The following is a 20444-nucleotide window of genomic DNA, read 5'->3' as shown; positions in this document are numbered from 1 at the left end:
TTATTTATTTATTTATAGTATTGTTTACTTATGTTGAGGAATTTCCAAACTGTCTTCGCCACTGTGTTATTTATTTGCGAAGGGTATTAACTGTAGCATTTATCTGCTTAATTTTCGGTATCACTGAACATAGTTTCCATATATGGTTGTATTTCTAGCGTCAGTGACACATATTTGAATATGATATGGTTTTATTTTTTTCTTTCTGTTTATATCAAATTAAATTCATCTTATAAATGTATCAGCTGAGTAGGTTTTTGTTTATTATTTATTTATTTTTTTATTTATTTTTTAAGTGGTGGCCCTGTTGGTCGATTTGCTATGTCGTAATTCAGTGCTTTTTGATGGAATATTTTATTGGATAGATTACGCGTGTGTGTGTGTGTGTGTGTGTGTGTGTGTGTGTGTGTGTGTGTGTGTGTGTGTGTGTGTATGTGTGTGTGTGTGTCCGCGCGAATTGAATTGCAGTTGTCAATTTTGTTACGATCGCTGGGAACTTATAATTTTTGCCCGCCCGTTGTATTATTATATTGTAACCCAACTTTTTTTTAGGAGGGGAGGGGGATTATAGTCTTAGAGGATTTAAATTACTCATTATGTGTGTGTGTGTGTGTGTGTGTGTGTGTGTGTGTGTGTGTGTGTGTGTGTGTGTGTGTGTGTGTGTGTGCATTTTCATGGTTTCTTTTTTCATGCCTTTCATACGTGTTTAATTACTTCATATATTTACCTATTTACCTTTCATTTAGGGGTATAGGGTAATAATTAGGGGTTTAGGGCAATAATTAGTCCATATATTTACCTATTTACCTTTCATTTAGGGGTATAGGCAATAAAAACTCTGCCATTAACATCTCGACTATCAATTATCGACAAGCATTTTAATCATAAGTAATTCACGAAGCTTATGTGTAAATATCCCCACACTGATGATGGTATTTTTTGCACTTTATTTATATTTAACGCTCACACACATAGAAAAGTATTGTAATTTTAACTTTTTCGACACTGTTATAATGAGTGATGATGCGTTTGATGTTAGGTGCACCGATGGGGTATATCGCAACCATATACTATGTTCACTTTGACTAGGCCTAAAATTACCGTCTCTCCATCTTCACGGCTCAGGTTAAAAGAACTATGTCTATCTATCTTTTGCCAGACTCCTTCATCCGTAAGGGGTGGCCACAAACTAATCGCTTCCATGTCGCCCTGTACCCCGCCATTTCGCTGCCCTCCCCGCAGCTCACACTCCCCTCTCTCATATACGTCTCCAATCCATCCCTCCATCCCAACCTTGGCCTCCCTCTCCCTCTCCCCCCACTCCCACTTCACTCACATACACCCTCCTCATTAGTCTCTCGCTCACCATCCTCTCCACATGTCCAAACCACCTCAGTGTATTTTTCCTAATGCTTTCTATCACATCCACATCCACACCACAACGCTCATTCACTTCCTCGTCTGTCAGTCTGTCTCTCCGGGTAACTCCACATGCTCCTCTCAAATTACTCATTTCCACTGCTGTCACTCTTGACTTTGTCCTTCCAACAAGGTCCAGACTTCACCTTCATACGTTATAGTTGGTATCATAATACTATCATGCAGTGACTTTTTTACTTCCTTGCATGCCTCACTATTTCTTGTCACTGCTTTCAATGAACCAGCCACTGAGGGGGGATTAAGAAGAGAATATAGTGTCAGTCAGCAAGAAGTGTTGTGTAAAATTGCCATCTCAGGTGTTTATATCAGGTATCTTGTGAGGAAGGGAATTGCCGAGTTTAAAACTTCTTAATTAGGAAATGATGTTTCTTTCCTCTTAATTTGGTCTAGATTTTCGTCCTTTTGCATCTTGTATCATATTGTTCATTCGTAGAAAAAGACAAAGCTGTGACTCTACATCCTTTCCATAGCACTTCTTCGTAACAAGCATCATATTCTAGTGTTAATAATCATTGACAGAAATAGACTAGACTGGCTCTACATCCTTTCCATAGCATTCCATAGCACTTCGTGGCTAGAATCATATTCTAACGTTTATCTGTCCTTACAACTCAGCAGTTAAGATGGAGAAAGTTTTTGGGTCAAGTTAAATGAAAATAGCATAGTCAACCTTCTTTTCAGTACATAAATTACTTCTTGTCCACTTGGGCCCTTGTTCTCGTCGGATGAGGAAGCTCTCTAACACCTCTTCCTAAGCGATTTATTTGGCTTATCATACCTTTCTGTCCTCTGCTACTTTGTATAAATCCTTCTAATGTTATCATAATCTGCATATTTAACTTACAAAAGAATATTAACCAGGATCCAAAAATAAATCGCTTAGGAAGAGGTGTGAGGGAGCTGGTTAGTTTTAAGTGGAACGCTATTTACAGACCATCCTGTACTAAATAACAGCCTTTCTTAACCCATTCAGTTCGAGTGTTTTTTCCCAAGTTAAATGATGCCTAATGATACCTAATTTGATATCATTTAAGACGCCATGGAAGTGAAAGAATTAGCTGTCAGTTTATTTTCTTACACTCGCCTCCCTCACCATTCATTCATCGGCTTAAGGTGGATGTGCCGAATGGGTAAGCGGGTTGGGTGTCGTGCTGGACATGGCTTCGATCCCGTAGGCGGAGAGGGTGTTTGTGTTGGTGTTGACAGGGACGGTTGGATTTCTTAGTAATGTGTGTTTCCTTCTCTTTTCTCCCCCGTTACACACATACACGCGTACATATTCTTACATACACGCGTAAAACTAATACATACACATACTTACAAATGCCTACATAAACACACACACACACACACACACACACACACACACACACACACACACACACACACACACACACAGACCCGCCCCTAGAGATCTGGATATGGGTGCAAGCCGACAACGACGAGAAGAAGAAGAAGAAGAAAGGGGAGGGGGACGGGGGGGGCAAGGGGGAGGGGGGTGAGGAGGTCAGCGAGGGGTCAGGGGTCGGGTCAGGAAGGTCAGCCGGATCCGGAGTGGGGTCAATACTCTGGTCATCCGGCTCTGAAAGGTCACAGGGGTCAGAGTTAAAGCCAGCAGGGTCACTGGAGTCAGGTGAAACGGGGTCATATAGGGCGGTGAATATGGGTTACTTGGGGTCAGGTGGGTCGAATGTGGGGTCAGGTTTAGGGTCAAGTATGAGGTACGTGGGGTCAGGGAGGTCAGTTCTGGGGTCAGGGAGAGGGTCAAATTCAGTGTCGGGAAGATCAGGGTTAGGATCAGTATTCAAACCCCCGCGTGTGGTGGGGGGTTCAGGGGAGGGGGAGGAGGGGTCGGCGGTGGTGGTGGAGGGGCGGGGGTACCTGGTGGGGTGCCAGGTGGAGGGGTCGCGGCCCCCAGCTCAAATCACCTGGAGTTTGGAGAGAGCAACCGTCGCCCTGGGGACAAGTCGGGTGAGTATAGATGAATTTATTGTTGATGTTTATTATTATTATTATTATTATTATTATTATTATTATTATTATTATAATGTGTTGTTTGCAAGTTTGTTAATATTCCTCAAGGTTTTGTTCTTCTTCTTCTTCTTCTTCTTCTTCTTTTTTTTTTCTTCTTCTTCTTTTTCTTCTTTTTTTTTTCTTCTTCTTCTTCTTCTTCTTCTTCTTCTTCTTATTATTATTATTATTATTATTATTATTATTATTATTATTGTTGTTATTGTTGTTGATGATGTTCTTATTGTACTGATCAACATTGGCGTTTTTCATGTGGTCAGTGGTTACTCGCAGTTTTTGCTCATTATTTCTTATTTCTCTATTTGTTTCTCTCATTATGATTTTCCTTGTTCTCATTTCTTTTCTTCGCTTTTTATTGTTGGTATTTTATTGTTTTTTATATATTTCTTCATAACTTACATCTCATTATTATTATTATTTTTTTTTTTTTGCTTTTCCAGTTATATTTCTAAGCTCAAGCCTATTTTGTTTAGCAAATTTTACTATTTTAATAGTTGTTCGGTGTTTTGTATATATATATATATATATATATATATATATATATATATATATATATATATATATATATATATATATATAATTCTTTTATCATTAAATATCTATTCTGCGTTCATTCTTCTTCTTTCATTTTTTACAAATTTCGAATTTGTTATGTATTTTAATATTCCTGATGAAATAACCCTGTAATATATAGAGACATAGATAGATAAAAGATAGATAGATATAATATATGTAATATACTGTATATATTATATAGTAACAGAACAAAGAAAAACAAAAGAATAAGAAGATAATCCATACACCTGATATATATATATATATATATATATATATATATATATATATATATATATATATATATATATATATATATATATATATATATATATATATCGCCAGATGTCATAATCCCGTAAGGGGTGGCCCATTTGACTTTGAGTTATTTGTTTTACGGGGAGGGGCACTAACCCTCCACCAACCCACTTACTGACACGTAGGGAGTACGTATGATTTGGTTATATGGTTAACACCCAGCGTTGTAAATTGTTTCTTGTCTTACAGGAAACCATTTGGCTTGTAACTTAATGTAAAGCCACCTGTAAAGGAAAGAAAAGCAATAAAAAGTGACAGGAAAGTTGGGAGAAATAGGAAGAGAGGAGGACAGGCACAGAAAAAGTATGATAAAGGCTAAGGAAGAAGTAGGCAGCACTACATCATGTGAATGGATGATGGTCGCCACCACCTACCACCTAGGCATATATATATATATATATATATATATATATATATATATATATATATATATATGTGTGTGTGTGTGTGTGTGTGTATACTGTTTATGTTCATTATATATATGTTTTATTTACATTAATTTTATGTATACTTTTTACAAAAAAATGTTTATTTTTTATATATACAAGCTGATAAGAGTTGCCAGTCATTAAATAGTTATTACTTATTTATTTTCGTTATCCCTTAGACGACGCGAGATCAGCCTTACAGTGCCAGAAAAGGATAAAAATAAATGGATAAAGTTTTCCATCATCGTCACAGGGTTAATGATACGGTGTTGTTTTTTTCTGCCATACATCTGTGTTCTTCAGTATGTGGGTCATATTGTATTATGTCTCCTTATTCTGCTTTTACCATTTATTATATTGTTCTCCTGTTACAATATATTATATGGTAAGGTTCAGTTACCTTCGTTTTGTGTAATATTGCTCTGGATATTTTGTTACCATGTGCCTGTTTCTCTCTCTCTCTCTCTCTCTCTCTCTCTCTGAATTATAGTTTTCTATGGTTTACCTTAATAAACAGACGGTATTTTGTAGTTTATTTACAAAGTACATATTTTTTTTCCATTATTTTTTTTTGTTTACTTTCATTCGTCAGCTCTATCCAGTAAGATTCTTGTCCTCCATTTTTTCTCTTTCTCCCCACCCCCCCGTTAGACTCGCTTGTGTCCTCATTTTTTTTATTTGCTTCTCATTCTTTTTCCAGTTTGTATATCCGGCATCTTTTTTTTTTTTTTTTTTTTTTTCTTGCCTTGCTCACTCTCCTGTTTCTGTGAGTGTTGGCATGTTTGCTGTGTTTTGTCTGTGCTGTCGCTTTCTGTCCTTTGCTGTTTAATTTTTCGGCTGTTACTCTGATCTTCTCTCACTTGATTTGATTTTCTCTCTCTCTCTCTCTCTCTCTCTCTCTCTCTCTCTCTCTCTCTCTCTCTCTCTCTCTCTCTCTCTCTCTCTCTCTCTCTCTCTCTCTCTCCCGCCATTTTTAACCTGTTGCTGGCTTGTTTATTTTTCATCCTTCCAATTGTTTAAACTGCATGTCTGTCCACACGCCCTCTCTCTCTCTCTCTCTCTCTCTCTCTCTCTCTATATATATATATATATATATATATATATATATGTCCACGCCCTCTCTCTCTCTCTCTCTCTCTCTCTCTCTCTCTCTCTATATATATATATATATATATATATATATACTGTATATGTGTGTGTGTGTGTGAACTGTATATACGCGTACATATCTATCTTGTTTCTCTTATTTTTTCTTCTCTTCGTTCGTTTTTTTTCATTTTATCGGTTTTGCTTTCGTCTCCTCTCATCCAGTCCCTTATGCTCGCATCTCTTCTCTGTCCATTTCTCTTCTCTCCTACCTCTCCTCTCCTCTTCTCTCTTCTCCTTTCCTCTCCTCTTTTCTCTTCTCTTCTCTTCTCTCATTTTCCTTCCCCCTTCCTTCATTTTAAATCTTTCTCCCTTGCCTTCCGACATTCGTTCCATCTCATTTCCTCACTCCCCGTTATCCCCCCCCTCCCTCCCTCCCTCCCTCCCTCCCTCCCTCTCTCTCTCTCTCTCTCTCTCTCTCTCTCTCTCTCTCTCTCTCTCTCTCTCTCTCTCTCTCTCTCTCTCTCTCTCTCGCCTCCTCTTCTCTTTCTCCTTTTATCTCATTCTTCTTTCCTCTTTCTCCACTTGTACTCTCTCTCACTCTCAGCTCGTAGACTTGGATATAATAGTCTTTGTCGTATAAAATAAACATCCTCAACAGGACCATTAGGGCAGTTGCTTTTTGAATTCCATAGCATTCCTTTAACATTTCTTAATTTTCTCTCTCTCCTCTCCCTTTTCTCTTTCTCTCCCCCTCCTACCTCGCTCCTTTAATGGAAGGTGGTGGCGACCATCATCCACGTTTTCGATGTAGTGCTGCTTACTTCTTCCTTCACCGTTATAATTCTTTATGCGTCTGCCCTCATCTCTTTCCATATTCCCCATCATTCCTGTCACCCTTTATTACTCTGCATTCCATTTTAGGTGGCCCTACACTGAGTGGCGAGGCGAATGGTTTCCTGTAACCCAGGTAACCATTTATAACACTGGGTGGTAATCATATAAAAATTATGGGATGAAGTGGAACCTACAATGGTGCCAATGTTAACTGGGTGGAGAAGCGCAAATGCGGCGTTCATCCAGAAACCAAACCTCCACGTTATTCCCCGAACCTCTCTGTGGCGAGGCTCTGTCAGCCGTAAGGAGACATTGATTCACTACACGGGACGACCCTGTCGGGGCGGTTGCTTGCTTGTGGTTGGTGAGTCTGCTCGGCCAGATCAGCAGCAATAACAACATCCTTGCTCCCCTCCTCCCCCTCTCCCCCTCCCTCTCTCCCTTTCTCCCGCTCTCTCTCTCTCTCTCTCTCTCTCTCTCCCCCCCCCTCTCCCATCCTTCCTCTCTCCCCTCCTCCCTTTCCGCGTTCTTTTTTTTTTCTTTCTTTCCTCCTACTCCCCCTCCTCCCTCTTTTCTCTCTCTTCCCTCACCTTTGATCCCTGCTTTATCTTTCTCCTTTCTTTTATCTTCTTCGTTTCAACCCCTCCAAATTACACATTCTTTCCTCTCATTCCCTCATTCTCTTTTCCCATCCACGATTTTTGTTTCATTATCTCTCTTCCATTTATCTACCATTATCCTTAATATTTCTGCCATTTTTCATACACCAATCCTCCTTTCTTCTCTCTGTCTTCTTCCTCTCTCCTCCTTTCATAATTCCTTCTCCTTCTACGCTCCATTCACTCTTATCTCTCTTAACCACACTCTCCTTCTCCCTCCACAACATTCTCCTTTGTCTCTTCATTCTTTTCTTCTCTGTCCTTCCCCTTGCCCCCTCTCCCTGCCATCTGTTTCCCCGCTTCTTCCCTTTCCCTTTCGCTGGCTCCCCTTCTTCTCTTTCTCTCTCTCTCCCCTTCCCCTCTCTGTTTCCCCTTTCCCTCTCTCCGTTTCCCTTCCCTTCTCTCCGTTTCCCTTCCCTTCCCTCCAGTTCTCATCCTCTCTCCTTCCTTTTCCACTCCTTTCCTTTTCCACTCCTTTCCTTTTTTACCCTATCCGTTTCTCCACCTGCAACAATTTTTTTTTACATCATTTTGTGAAGGGGTTAAAAAACGGCTTTGTCTAACCCCAGCAGATATCTCTTATAAGTAGAGGAAAACCACCTGGACGTAACACCTGATTCAAGAGGATAATGCTACCGTGTACTCTATAGGTGTGAATCTATATCTTCCTCCTCCTCCTCCTCCTCCATTATCATCATCATCATCATCATCATCATCAACCCTTTCCTCAAACCACCCTACCCATCGTTTTCTCAGCAGAGCACAGCAGAAGGTGAGACAAGCAGATCCCTCCTACGCCTGTCAGCGAGCAGAGAGCAGAACGGTGGGCAGGTGACATGTACAGCAGTCAACCCTCACCTACCACACATGCCCATACAGCGCTCACTCACACTCGACGTCCTGTGTAAGTTTGTGTGTGTGTGTGTGTGTGTGTGTGTGTGTGTGTGTGTGTGTGTGTGTGATGAAAGAAGGAACCATCTGCCATCTGCTCTAAACGTAGATAAAAATAAAAATCAGTAAAATAAAAATGAAGATCCGTTTGCCCGTAGATGCCTCGATACACATCATTTGTAGGAGAGGAGGTCGAGGCCAGGGAGAAAGGTTGCGTGAGAAAGGCTATTGCTTTATTGACCAGTTGTATATGTATGAGTCGTGAGTTGTGGTTATAACTGTGGTTGCCTTGGTTATTGTTGTGGTTTTAGTTGCGGTTGTTGTGACTGGCGTCACAGCAGTTGTGGTTGTGGTTCTAACTGTGGCGTAAGTGTGGGTGTTGTTGTGTTTGTGGTTTTTGCGGTTGTGGTTCTAGTTGTGGTGTAATTATGGTTGTAGCTTTGGGTGTTGTGAGTGTAATTGTGGTTGTTATGGGTGGTGTGGCTGTTAGTTGTTGTGTTGATCGCAGTTGTGTGGGTGTTAGCGGTGATGGCAAAACATGAGGCCGTGTTTGCTGCATTAATCCCAATGTACAGGGACAAAAGCCGAGAGAATATTGTTAGGCTAAACTGAATGAGATTGCGTTAGGTTAAATTGACTCAGATTGGATGTTGTTGCGCTAGGTTAAATTAAAGTGTATTTTTTTTTTTTTTTTTATGCGAGGAAGAAGGAACCAAAGGCCATGAGCCCGCAGTAACAGTTCCCTCCAAGAGAAAAACAAAATACAATATAGAGCCAAATTCAAGATCCGATTATTTTGAGATGCCTGGACACACTGCGTTTGAAAGACTGGAGATCATAGGCAGCAGGAAATACAGACAGAGGGAGACAGTTCCAGAGTTGACCTGTTGCATAAATGAAAGACTGGGAGTAACGGTTAATTCTTGCATTAGAGAGTTGGACAGAAAAAGGATGAGAGTCTGCTGCCAGACGGGTGCTACGCGCCCGTCATAGAGGTGGAGGAATGCAAGCAGACAGTTCAGAGGAGCAGTGACCATTAAAGTAGCGATAGAAAAGAGATAAAGATGCAACAGTGCGGCGAAGAGACAGAGGTTGAAGGGAGTCAGTAAGAGGAGGAGAGTTAATGAGACGAAAAGCCTTTGACTCCACCCTATTGAGAAGAGCTGTATGAGGGGAGCCTCCCCACACATGAGAGTTGTACTCCACACAGGGGCGGATAAAACCCCTGTATAGAGTCAACAATTGCGCAGGGGTAAAGAAAGAGCGGAGTCGGCTTAGCACACCCAATCTCTTGGAAGCAGATTTTACAAGAGATGTAATATGATCTTTCCAAGATAAGTCCCGAGTAAATGAAACCCCAAGCATGTTCAAGGATGATGTAGGATTAAGCTGAATATTATTAAACATTAGTGGGTATACCTGTGGAAGATTTTTTCGGGTTGAAAGGTGTAAGAACTGAGTCTTAGATGCATTAAAGACAACCATATTATTTTTACCCCAGTCAGAGATACGAGCCAAGTCAGACATTAGGTGTGCCATAGCCTCATCCCTTGTTTGTTGAAGTAACTGTTGAGATGGGCGTTGCGGGAACCGAATGGAAAGGTGAAGGGTGGAGTCATCAGCATATGAGTGGATAGGGTTAGATGTACAGCTTAGAAGATCATTGATGAATAAAAGGAAGAGAGTTGGTGATAGGACAGAGCCCTGAGGAACACCACTGTTGATAGATCTAGGAGAAGAACGATGGCCGTCTATAACAGCGGCTATAGAACGACCAGAAAGGAGGCTAGCGATGAAGGCACAGATAGAAGGATAGAAACCGTAGGAGGGCAGTTTGGAAATTAAAGATTTATGCCAGACTCGATCGAAAGCCTTTGAGATGTCAAGTGCAATGGCAAAGCTTTCGCCGAAGTCCCGAAAGGAGGATGACCAGGAGTCTGAAAGGTAGGTGAGAAGATCGCCAGTGGAGCGTCCCTGACGGAACCCATACTGACGATCGGAAAGAAGGTTGTGATAGGAAAGATGCCTTAAAATTTTTCTATTAAGAATTGACTTGAAAACTTTTGAAATACAGGACGTTAAAGCAATTGGACGATAGTTGGAGGGTTGGGAGTGGTCACCCTTCTTTGGGACTGGCTGAATGAGAGCAAACTTCCAGCAAGAAGGAAAGGTACAAGTTGACAGACAAAGACGAAAGAGTTTGCCTAGGCAGGGTGTAAGCACAGAAGCACAGTTCTTGAGAACAACAGGAGGGACCCCATCAGGCCCATATGCCTTGTTAGTACTGAGGCCAGTGATGGCAGAAAATACATCAACTGAAGAAATTTTAATGTCAGCCATGAGGAAGTCAGAGGGGGGAAGTGATGGAGGAACAGCACCGGAATCGTCTAAGGTAGAATTGGAGGAGAAAGTCTGTGCGAAGAGATCTGCTTTATCAGTAGAAGAAATAGCTACAGAACCATCTGAGTAGAAAAGAGGAGGGAAGGATGATGAGGTAAAGTTGTTAGAAAGATTTTTGGCAAGATGCCAGAAGGAGCGGGAAGAATTCGAGTTGGAGAGTTGAGAGCATTTAGTATGGATGAAATTATTTTTAGTAGAGCGAAGAACAGACTTAGCACGATTCCGGGCAGAAACGTAAAGATGATGTGATTCAGGGGTGGGTTGGCTCCGGTACCTTTTGTAGGCCCTCTCCTTGTTGCGGACAGCATTAGAACAAGCGTGATTAAACCAAGGCTTTCTTGCATTAGTCAAAGGATATGAGAAAGGAATGTATGCTTCCATGCCCGAGAGAATAACCTCCGTAATGCGCAAGGCACACTCAGATGGCTCACGGCCATGGAAGCAATAATCATTCCAGGAAAATCAAAGAAGTACTGCCTGAGGGCCTCCCAGTCTGCGGCTCCAAAATGCCACAGACGACGTTTCTCTGGAGGGTCCACAGGCCGTACCGGAGTGATAGGACAGGTTAAGGTAATAAGGTTGTGATCGGAGGAGCCCAACGGAGAGAAAAGATTAACAGAGTAAGCAGAAGGATTAGTTGTGAGGAAGAGGTCAAGTATGTTGGAGCTCTCTCCAAGGCGGTCAGGGATACGGGTAGGGTGCTGTACAAGCTGCTCTAGGTCATTAAGGATAGAAAAGATGTAGGCTTGTTCACCAGGTGGATCCGTGAAAGGAGAGGAGAGCCAAAGGTGGTGGTGAACATTGAAATCTCCAAGAATGGAGATTTCAGAGAAAGGAGAAATGGATAGAATGTGTTCCATCGTAGAAGTAAGATAGTCAAAGAATTTGATTGGGTTAGGTTGATTAGATGGTGTTGAGTTAGGCTGAATAAGATTGGTTGATGTTAGAAATGAAATGAATGAGATACTAATTTGCTTTGGTTAAAATGAATAAGATTGAATGTTATTACTTGAGGTTAAAGAATTATGCTATATTTTTTTTTTTTTTTTTTTTTTTTTTTTATAGTGTTTGGTGTAAGTGATTGAGACTGGACCAGGTTAAATAAAACGAGGTTGCATGTTGTTTCGTTAGGCTGAATAAGATTGTATTTTGTCAGGGTAACTGTATGGGACTGGGAATCGTATATTTATAGTGGGTTAAGTTGAGTGAGATTAGATTGAGTTCAGCTTATTTAAATTGATTGATGGTAATTTTATACGTAACCGGGATTAGGATAACGATGATAAGGATGACTTGATTAGCGTTCTTACGACAAAAATTCCGATGAGAGCAACTTAATTTCTTTTATTTTTCCCTGTTAAACTCTCTCTCTCTCTCTCTCTCTCTCTCTCTCTCTCTCTCTCTCTCTCTCTCTCTCTCTCTCTCTCTCTCTCATTTTTATATCTAATTTCTCTTCTCCTCAGACCCTCCCATGACGCGGGTGGTGGCCGGGAGAAGCCTAGAATTGGAGAGCATCAAGGAAGGCGATGACGTGTACTTCGTGTGTCAGGTCACCGCCAACCCGGAGGTCACACAGGTCACGTGGTCCAAGCAGGTCAGTCACGGGAGGGGGGGAGGGGTCACAGGGGTTCAAGTCGTTTACGGGGGGGGAGGGAGGTGGAGGCAGAAGTTGAGTGTCAGATTAAAGTACTCAACTAGGTCTAAAATTACCATCTCTCTATCTTGAATATCGATTTGTAACAGAAGAGTAGAATATGATGCTAATCGCGAGGAAGTGCTGTGGAAAGGCTGTAGCCATAGTGATCTTTTCTTGTTAAGCTACGTGAAATAAGCAGGAAAAGAACGAATATCTTGATGAAAACGAAGAAGAAAAAACGTTGTGTTGTGTTGGATGGTTGTGGTGTGTTGGGTGGTTTTAATTTTTTTAGGCCTTGGATCCAATATGTTTCCTGAATGCTTAATAAAATAGCGTGTACATAGTCCGAGCGGGATATCTGAGTCTGAACATGGCACCGGCTGGGTTAATAAAATGGTCAGGAGTACACAAGAATCAAAAATGGCTCGGGTCTAACATGGGCAGTGCAGTCATTGGGGTAGGTCAGTGCCGGAGGATGTTGGGGGGGGGGGGGACAGGCGGATATGCAAGCTGGAATAGAATAGTCTCCCCCATGAACTGAGGGACACGTTCACCCTCCCCTGCTACGAGAGGAAACCGTTCACTGCGATGGATGCCTTGTGGCCCAGTGGGTTACATGTCTCCATCGTCGTGTGGACCAAAGGGGTTGAAATCTGGGGTGGTTTTGGGTTTATTGCTCACTTAATGCCACTTAGGAGCTTGTGACTGTTATCTTTCCCGTAAGTATATGAGGAAATTAACTTAGTGCCGGGTCCCTATCCTCCTGCATGATGGAACGATGCAAGATTGGATGGATGGATGGAAGGATGGAGGGATAGATGGATGAAGGGTTAGATGGATGGACTGGACGGATAGATGAAGGGATGAGTAGATGAAAGGATGGATGGATGAAAGAATGAATAGGTGGATGGAAGGAAGAATGAATGAGTGAGTGAAGGAAGGAAGGAAGGAAGGAGAGAAGGAAGGAAGGACGGGAGTATATACCAACTAATGCCAGACAATTTTATATAGTATAAGAGAGCCCAAGTCAGCCAGGGGGTTAAGCTCTGGAGGGCGGAGGAAGGCGGATGTGCAGACACGAAATGAAATACTTTTCGAGGACCCCCAGAGAGAGAGAGAGAGAGAGAGAGAGAGAGAGTGGCTTTAACAAATTCTGCATTTCGAGAGGAAGGAGAGAAATATGAAAGACTGCCCAACGTTCACTATAAATTCTTAAAAATGTAGAATTCAAGAACTGCAAATATGTGGGTGAAATTTGTGTATATACGTTGCTTTTCAGAGGGACCATGAACGAGGGTCTGTTGGGCTTTTCCCTTCTATTCCTACTGCCGCCAGACGATTTTATTAACCCATTTATACGTCCCCATTAACCTGTTTACCGCCATTAACCCATTACGCGTCCCCATTGACCCATTTATCAAATCACCATTCCCCCATTACTAGATCCTATCGGATCATTTAGCACTTTCCCATTAATCCATTTACCACCATTAACCCATTTATTACCATTAACCCATTTACCGTCATGAATGCATTTATTCCTAGTAACCCATTTATTACCATTAACCCATTCATTACCATTAACCCACCATCAACCCAGTAACAGACCCAAGCTCATTTACCACCATTAACCCATTTACAACCATTAACCCATTTACCGGGATGTTTATTTTGTTATTGCCTTGTTTCCTTCCGGGGTTAATTGGTTTAGGAGTTCGTGGGTGAGATATAATTTGATTTAACGTGAAGTAAAAATAAAAACATGTGAAAACTCAGCCCGGAAAAGTTTGGACTGGAAATAAAATAATACAGTAACACACACACACACACACACACACACACACACACACACACACACGAGAGAGAGAGAGAGAGAGAGAGAGAGAGTGTGTGAAGGGGCAGCAGATGATTTCCTGTCCCACTTGTCTCACACGTACACACAAAGATACACACCAAAAGAGATCAAGGCAGTGTGGCCAGGGCGGTCAAGGGTCGTACATGTATTCTTCCTCCTTCCAGGAAGTGCTGGAAAGGTCAAATAGTGATCCGTTGACGTCAGCTTGAGGTGGAATATTTATGCTTTCTCGTACAGCAGGGGAAAAATAAGAATTCGTGTGGATTTTTACAAGTTCTGATGCTATTTTAGAACTGGCATCATCAGCTCGGTAGGAGGGGGCGCGGTAGCACAGTGGTAGCGCGCCGGACTCGTAATCGGGGGATTGCGAGTTCGAGCCTCGCCCGGGCTGCCGTGCCGGGAGTGGTAGCTCGCTCCTGTAACCCTAGCGGGGCTATATAGTCCAATACAGGGCTTAGCTCGGGGGAACTTCATTTCTCCCATTTCAGCTCGGTAGGAGGAATGTCGTGGGGTTTTAATAGGTCGTGCTGGTGTGTGTGTGTGTGTGTGTGTATGAGTCATCCATATGATAGAATAAAGTGCTTGTATTTTTACCTCCGCCAAGGAGGTTATGTATTCACCCCTGTCCGTTTGTTCGCTAGTTTGTTAGATGGTTTGTGAGCAAGATTCACAAAACTACTGGACGGATTTCCACGAAACTTGGTAGAAGAATGGACCTTGGCCCAGAATAGACTCCATGAAAATTTGGTGCGAATCCGGATAATGGTGCGGATCCGGGAATTTGATATTGGATTAGACTTGATTGAATTAAAAGAAACTGCATGTTTGGCCTTGGCGGAGGTATGCGCTCTACTGAGTGTCATTCTAGTTATATGATGTGATGATTGTACATGCATTGTTTAATTATTATTATTTTTTTTCTTTACCGGTACCTTGCCCCATCGGTGCAGTAGGGGAAACAGTTTTTGGCTTTCATGAGTTAGGCTGATTTCCTTTTTTACTTGGACCATCAATGTGGTAGGGAAAAAGGTTGGTGGTATTCATAATTTGTGTACTTTTTTTCTTTATAAACTTTAGTACACGTTTGGTAGCCTATCAGTACACATTTGGTAGCCTAAAGATAAACCCTGGCGGTCAAGTGGTTAGAAGGCACAGATCTTAAGGAGGGACTCGTCTTGTGTATGGATTCATTACTGTAAGAGGTAAATATAGATTTGTCAGTTAGTCAGTTGCAGTGGGCACTTCAGTCATGAGCTTGGTTGGGTCTCTTACCCTTAGGTGTTGTGACCTTTGGCAGGCTGATGACCAGGTATTATAGGATTAACTGTCATTGGATTCCGGATCTGCTTCGTCCATCGGCTTGGTGGACTAGAAAAAATTGGTTGTGGTATTGTTTTCAAAACTTAGTGATGATATATATATATATATATATATATATATATATATATATATATATATATATATATATATATATATATATATATATATGCACCTCAGCCACTAAATCAACAATCCAGAAAAAAGTTTGTGGTGTTCATAAGTCATGCAGACCTTTTTTTCCCTGGGAAAAGTTTTGCCAGGTCTGCGATAGAGCGAACCGGCGTCAAAGTTAGGTGAGCAGTGCCTGGTGGGGGTGACAGGCCCGTCCAAACACTACACAGATGTCAAGGCATTTCCTCAGAGATTCCTGTAAATGTTACCAGAGGCGAAACAATTCCCCTGCGTTGACGTCTCGGCTTGTATTTTATTCGTAACCTTTTTAGTTACTTATTAATGGCGTTACATGAAGAGGAAAGAAATCTGCCCTTTTCCTGTCCTCACAAATGATTTAAAATCACCCTTCCTTGTTGAAGGACTCTCACCTTGGCGTACTCAGTTTTAGTTCTGTGACATTAAGATTTGTTACAGTGCCTATATTTCATACTACACTAAATTTCCATAGAATTACCATCTCACCATCTTGGATTCTGCTTTATATTTACAGATGAAGAATAGACCATGGTGATAGTCATGAGGAAGTCCCCTGGAAAAGATGTAGAGCCGTTGTATTATTCGGTCACTGATCTACGTTAAGCTCCAATAGGACTAAAAGCTGTGCCAAGTTAAGGTGAAAGAGGTGCGGTGAGTACAGGATGCGGAGGCCTTAATACACTGTTTACACGTACAGAAAAGATTCCCATTCGCTTCCATCGATACATAGTAATGATGATGATGATGATGATAATAAAAATAATAATAATAATAATAATAATAATAATAATAATAAAAAAAAAAAATAATAATAATAATAATGATAATGATAACGGTAATAATGATAATGGGTAGTAATAGTAGTAGTGGTGGTAGTAGTAGTAATAATTCATTCATTCATTCATTGCCAGACACCATGTATCCCGAATGGGGTGGCCAAGGGCTTAGAGTTAATTGTTTTACAAGGAGGGGCACTAATCCTCCACCAACCCCACTTGACACGTAGGGAGAACGTAGTAATAATAATAATAATAATAATAATAATAATAACAACAACAACAACAATAATAAAATAATAGTAATAATAATAATAATAATAATAATTATAATAAAATAATGAGATAGAGAAATAGATAGGTAGATAAATAAATAAATAAATAGGCACAATGACTGAATAATTGCTTGATTAATTAAAAAAAAAATAGCCCTTACCGCACATTACGATAACGTCTACCTTTTTGGAGCGTATCCTTACTGCCACCAGACGATTTTATTTACCCCAGGACAGACTACATAAGGGGAAAAATAAAGGAAGGACGTGTCTAACCCCTCCAGCCCAAAATCGTCCCATGGCGTCAATCCCTTTTACCGTGTTTAGCCGCGCCTCAGCTGAATAAAATCGTCTGGCGTTATCCGAAATGAGAGTACGTCATCGGACTCGAGGGGTCAACCATTTCAGCCCGATGACGTGCAACTTAAAGAGATCCTTATTTGTGAAGAAGGAGGGGGGGGGTACTGAAGGATGTATCCAATCCCTCCAGTCGGAAAAAGAGTCCCCAGTGTTAAAAAAAAAAAAATCATCTGGAGATTGTAGGAATTAATAATACATTACATCATTGGAGTGAATAGGTGTAGAATAAATTTAAAAGGAATAAATAAAAAAAAGATAATGATATTTATATTATAGTGATTGGATGTTTGTTGGTTTGTTACCGCAATGCAGCAAAAACGGCGCATGTAGAGCAAAATTTTTGTTAGAGGAAGCTACCGTTAAAATGCTCTAACTTGAAGAATAAAACAGTTTCCAGGCCAGTCGGGCCACTGGTTCCCGAGTTTCCGTTTGTTTAGAGTGGAGGGGAAGGATTCATTCTTGGTCCGGCGTTGAAATTACCAGCATAACAAGAGAGAAGAGTGACGTGTTTCTTGTATTATCACTTTTTCGCCTATCCTTCCTTCCTCCATGTACTATAGTATAATGGTATAGTATAATACTATATTATAATGATCCGATTACTGTCTGTTGTTGGTTTGTTGTTTGGCATCGAGCGGAGGTCGCCGAAGGCGGCCTTTAAACGAGTAAGACTAAGAATGGAAATACGTGAACACCATAATGAAGCATTCATAAGGGGGTCATATAGAATTTTCTTACTTTTTCCTGCCGGGTCTTTTGTTTATAGTAAAAATAAATAAGTGGTCGTGAGATAGAAAGGACCAAGAATGAAAATACATGAACACCATAATCAAGCTTATTTAGGATTTTCTTACTTCTTCCTGCCGGGTCTTTTGCTCACGGTACTGCAGAGAGGCGCGACCTACTGTTGTCCTTAGTTACTTACTGCAACGCAAATGGTTCTCTTAGCCAGGGAAATCCGATAGTGTCCTTTTTCCACTTTTTTCTTATCATTTTCTGCCTCCTTACGACTTTATGCAGCGGAGATTTTTTTTTATTATTGGATTTCTTTTAGTACGTGGAAACACGATTTTTTTTTTTTTTTTTACTATTTTTCCAGACACGACGATTTTATTAGGCTGAGTAGAGATTTTTATATTTAGGTAATCCGCTAGCATCGTTTTTATTTAATTTATTGACCTGATTTATTTATTTACTTATTTATTCACGTATTTTAACTTGGATACAACCAGACGATTTTATTCAGCTCAGGATTTTCTTAAATTATCCAAAGGGGTTAGATATAGCCTTAGTCCATTGACCCTCTTTCCTGCATAACAAAATTCTCTCTCTCTCTCTCTTTCTCTCTCTCTCTCTCTCTCTCTCTCTCTCTCTCTCTCTCTCTCTCTCTCTCTCTCTCTCTCTCTCTCTCTCTCTCTCTCTCTCTCTCTCTCTCTCTCTCTCTCTCTCTCTCTCTCTCTCTCTCTCTCTCTCTCTCTCACACACACACACACACACACACACACACACACACACACACACACACACACACACACACACACACACACACACACACACACACACACACACACACACACAGGTTGAACAGAGAAGGAAAAAGAATTAAATATAAAAAAAAATAATAATCTATATACCAGACTACAGGTGTCCTCCATTCAAGAAAAAAAAAATCTGGAAAAATTGAACTTAAACTGCTATAGATTAAAGTTTGGAGGGGGGGATAAATCTAGGAAATAAATCGCCTGGTAGAAGAAATACCGTAATTAAATGTAAGTGTTTTTGCGGGGGAGATTTCGGTGTGGATTTATTTGATACTAAGTTTATTAATCCCGTCAGCACAAGGTGATTACTGACCTGAGAGAAATTGACTGTAGGTAGCATGCATAAATTAAGAAATCACCTGGATGAGAGAGAGAGAGAGAGAGAGAGAGAGAGTGAACGGTGACGGGTTATATATAGCGATGGCGTGGTGAGTGTGAATAGCATGCGGGTGTGAATAGCATGTCGGTGTAAATAGCATGCCGGTGTAAAAAGCGTACGGGGTCGAGCACAGATGTTTGTTTTCGCATGTCTCTAAGTATGATAGGCGTTAGTTGATATGGTATAGCAGAGTTGACCACGCCATGAGGGGGTTAATGGTGACGGTGATTTGGCGTTCGCAGTTGACTGAAATCGGTATATGTTAGCGTGAGTAAAAATGGTAGAGTTGTCCCCACGGTGAGAAGGTTGCAGGCTGCGTTATTAACAGTCAGGTTTCATTAACTTGCTGTGTGCTAAATTAAATTGTGTGACGTAATCTGGAGTAGAGTTCTCCCGACGATAAGGGGAGTGTAATAAATAAATAGATAGATAAATAAAAAAATGAATGGATAGATAGGTGGATAGATAAATAGATAAAAAATGGTTTGGGACTACTGATAGGCTACATTGAATGTTGACAATGTATTTAGCCTGGATGAAGGGGATACAAATGCACATGTGTGGGATTGACAGAGTGACCACTATTTTTTTTCAGAGAGGGAGAGTTTGTGTGTGTGTGTGTGTGTGTGTGTGTGTGAGAGAGAGAGAGAGAGAGAGAGAGAGAGAGAGAGAGAGAGAAGCCAGTGACAAACACCACATAGGAATTCCGGGTATAAAAATTAGTTATTAATTCTCAGTCCTTGTTATTTTGAGAGAAGTTATGAATACGAAATGTATGTGTGAATTTAGTATATAATGAATTTACATTTGGGTGTATTTTTGTTTATCAGGAAATACTTTTTATAGATGTGAATGTAATTTTGAGTGAAGTTTTAAATACGAAATAGCTATGTGGAGTAAAATTATTGTGAGTCCTAGCTGAGAGAGAGAGAGAGAGAGAGAGAGAGAGAGAGAGACAGAGACAGAGAGAGAGAGAGAGACAGACAGAGACAGAGACAGACAGACAGACAGACAGACAGAATGTTTGTGGAGGACTTCAAATATCAGAGGTCAGGTGTAAATGATAGAAACAGGTGAGCAAAGGTGGTTGAAAATAGAAGGGTGGAAAAGAGGAAGTGGGAAGCGAGGGGAAGAGGTCAGAGAGAGAGAGAGAGAGAGAGAGAGAAACGGTAAAGGTTAGAAGGGGAGACAAAGTAAAATGTAAAGACTGTTGACAAAGTATTATATATGGAGGAATGGAAGGAGGAGGCCATGGGGGGAGGCAGTAGGATTGAAAAGCTTAAATAAAAGGGAGACGAGAGTGAAATGAAAGGCAAACTGAAGTGACGCGGAGAGAGGAGGTAAGAGAGGCTTGATAGGAGTGTGAATATAAGACATAGGATTGGTGAGAACGAAGCAAAGGACTGGTGAAAATGAAACAAAGGACTGGTGAAAATGAGGCACAGGACTTTTGAGAAGGGAAAGTGGTGAGACTTAAGGATAAATTATTAAAACTTAGAGGACGATA

The 20444-nt window shown here is 40.9% G+C and overlaps 1 protein-coding gene across 1 annotated transcript in view; it reads left to right on the top strand.

The window, feature by feature from the left end:
• The window catches only part of LOC145399744 (neural cell adhesion molecule 2-like), a 401276-nt gene that overhangs the window by 317318 nt on the left and 63514 nt on the right, over window positions 1–20444 (top strand). Inside the window, exon 7 of the mRNA XM_080272292.1 lies at window positions 12109–12239. Coding sequence (XP_080128418.1) covers window positions 12109–12239 — 131 coding nt within the window. The remainder of the gene's footprint in view (window positions 1–12108; window positions 12240–20444) is intronic.

This window comes from Coenobita brevimanus, chromosome 50 (assembly GCF_032717465.1).
Source record: "Coenobita brevimanus isolate Jiangsu-jjx chromosome 50, ASM3271746v2, whole genome shotgun sequence".
Lineage (NCBI taxonomy): Eukaryota > Metazoa > Arthropoda > Malacostraca > Decapoda > Coenobitidae > Coenobita > Coenobita brevimanus.
This window is presented reverse-complemented; position numbering and strand designations above follow the sequence as displayed.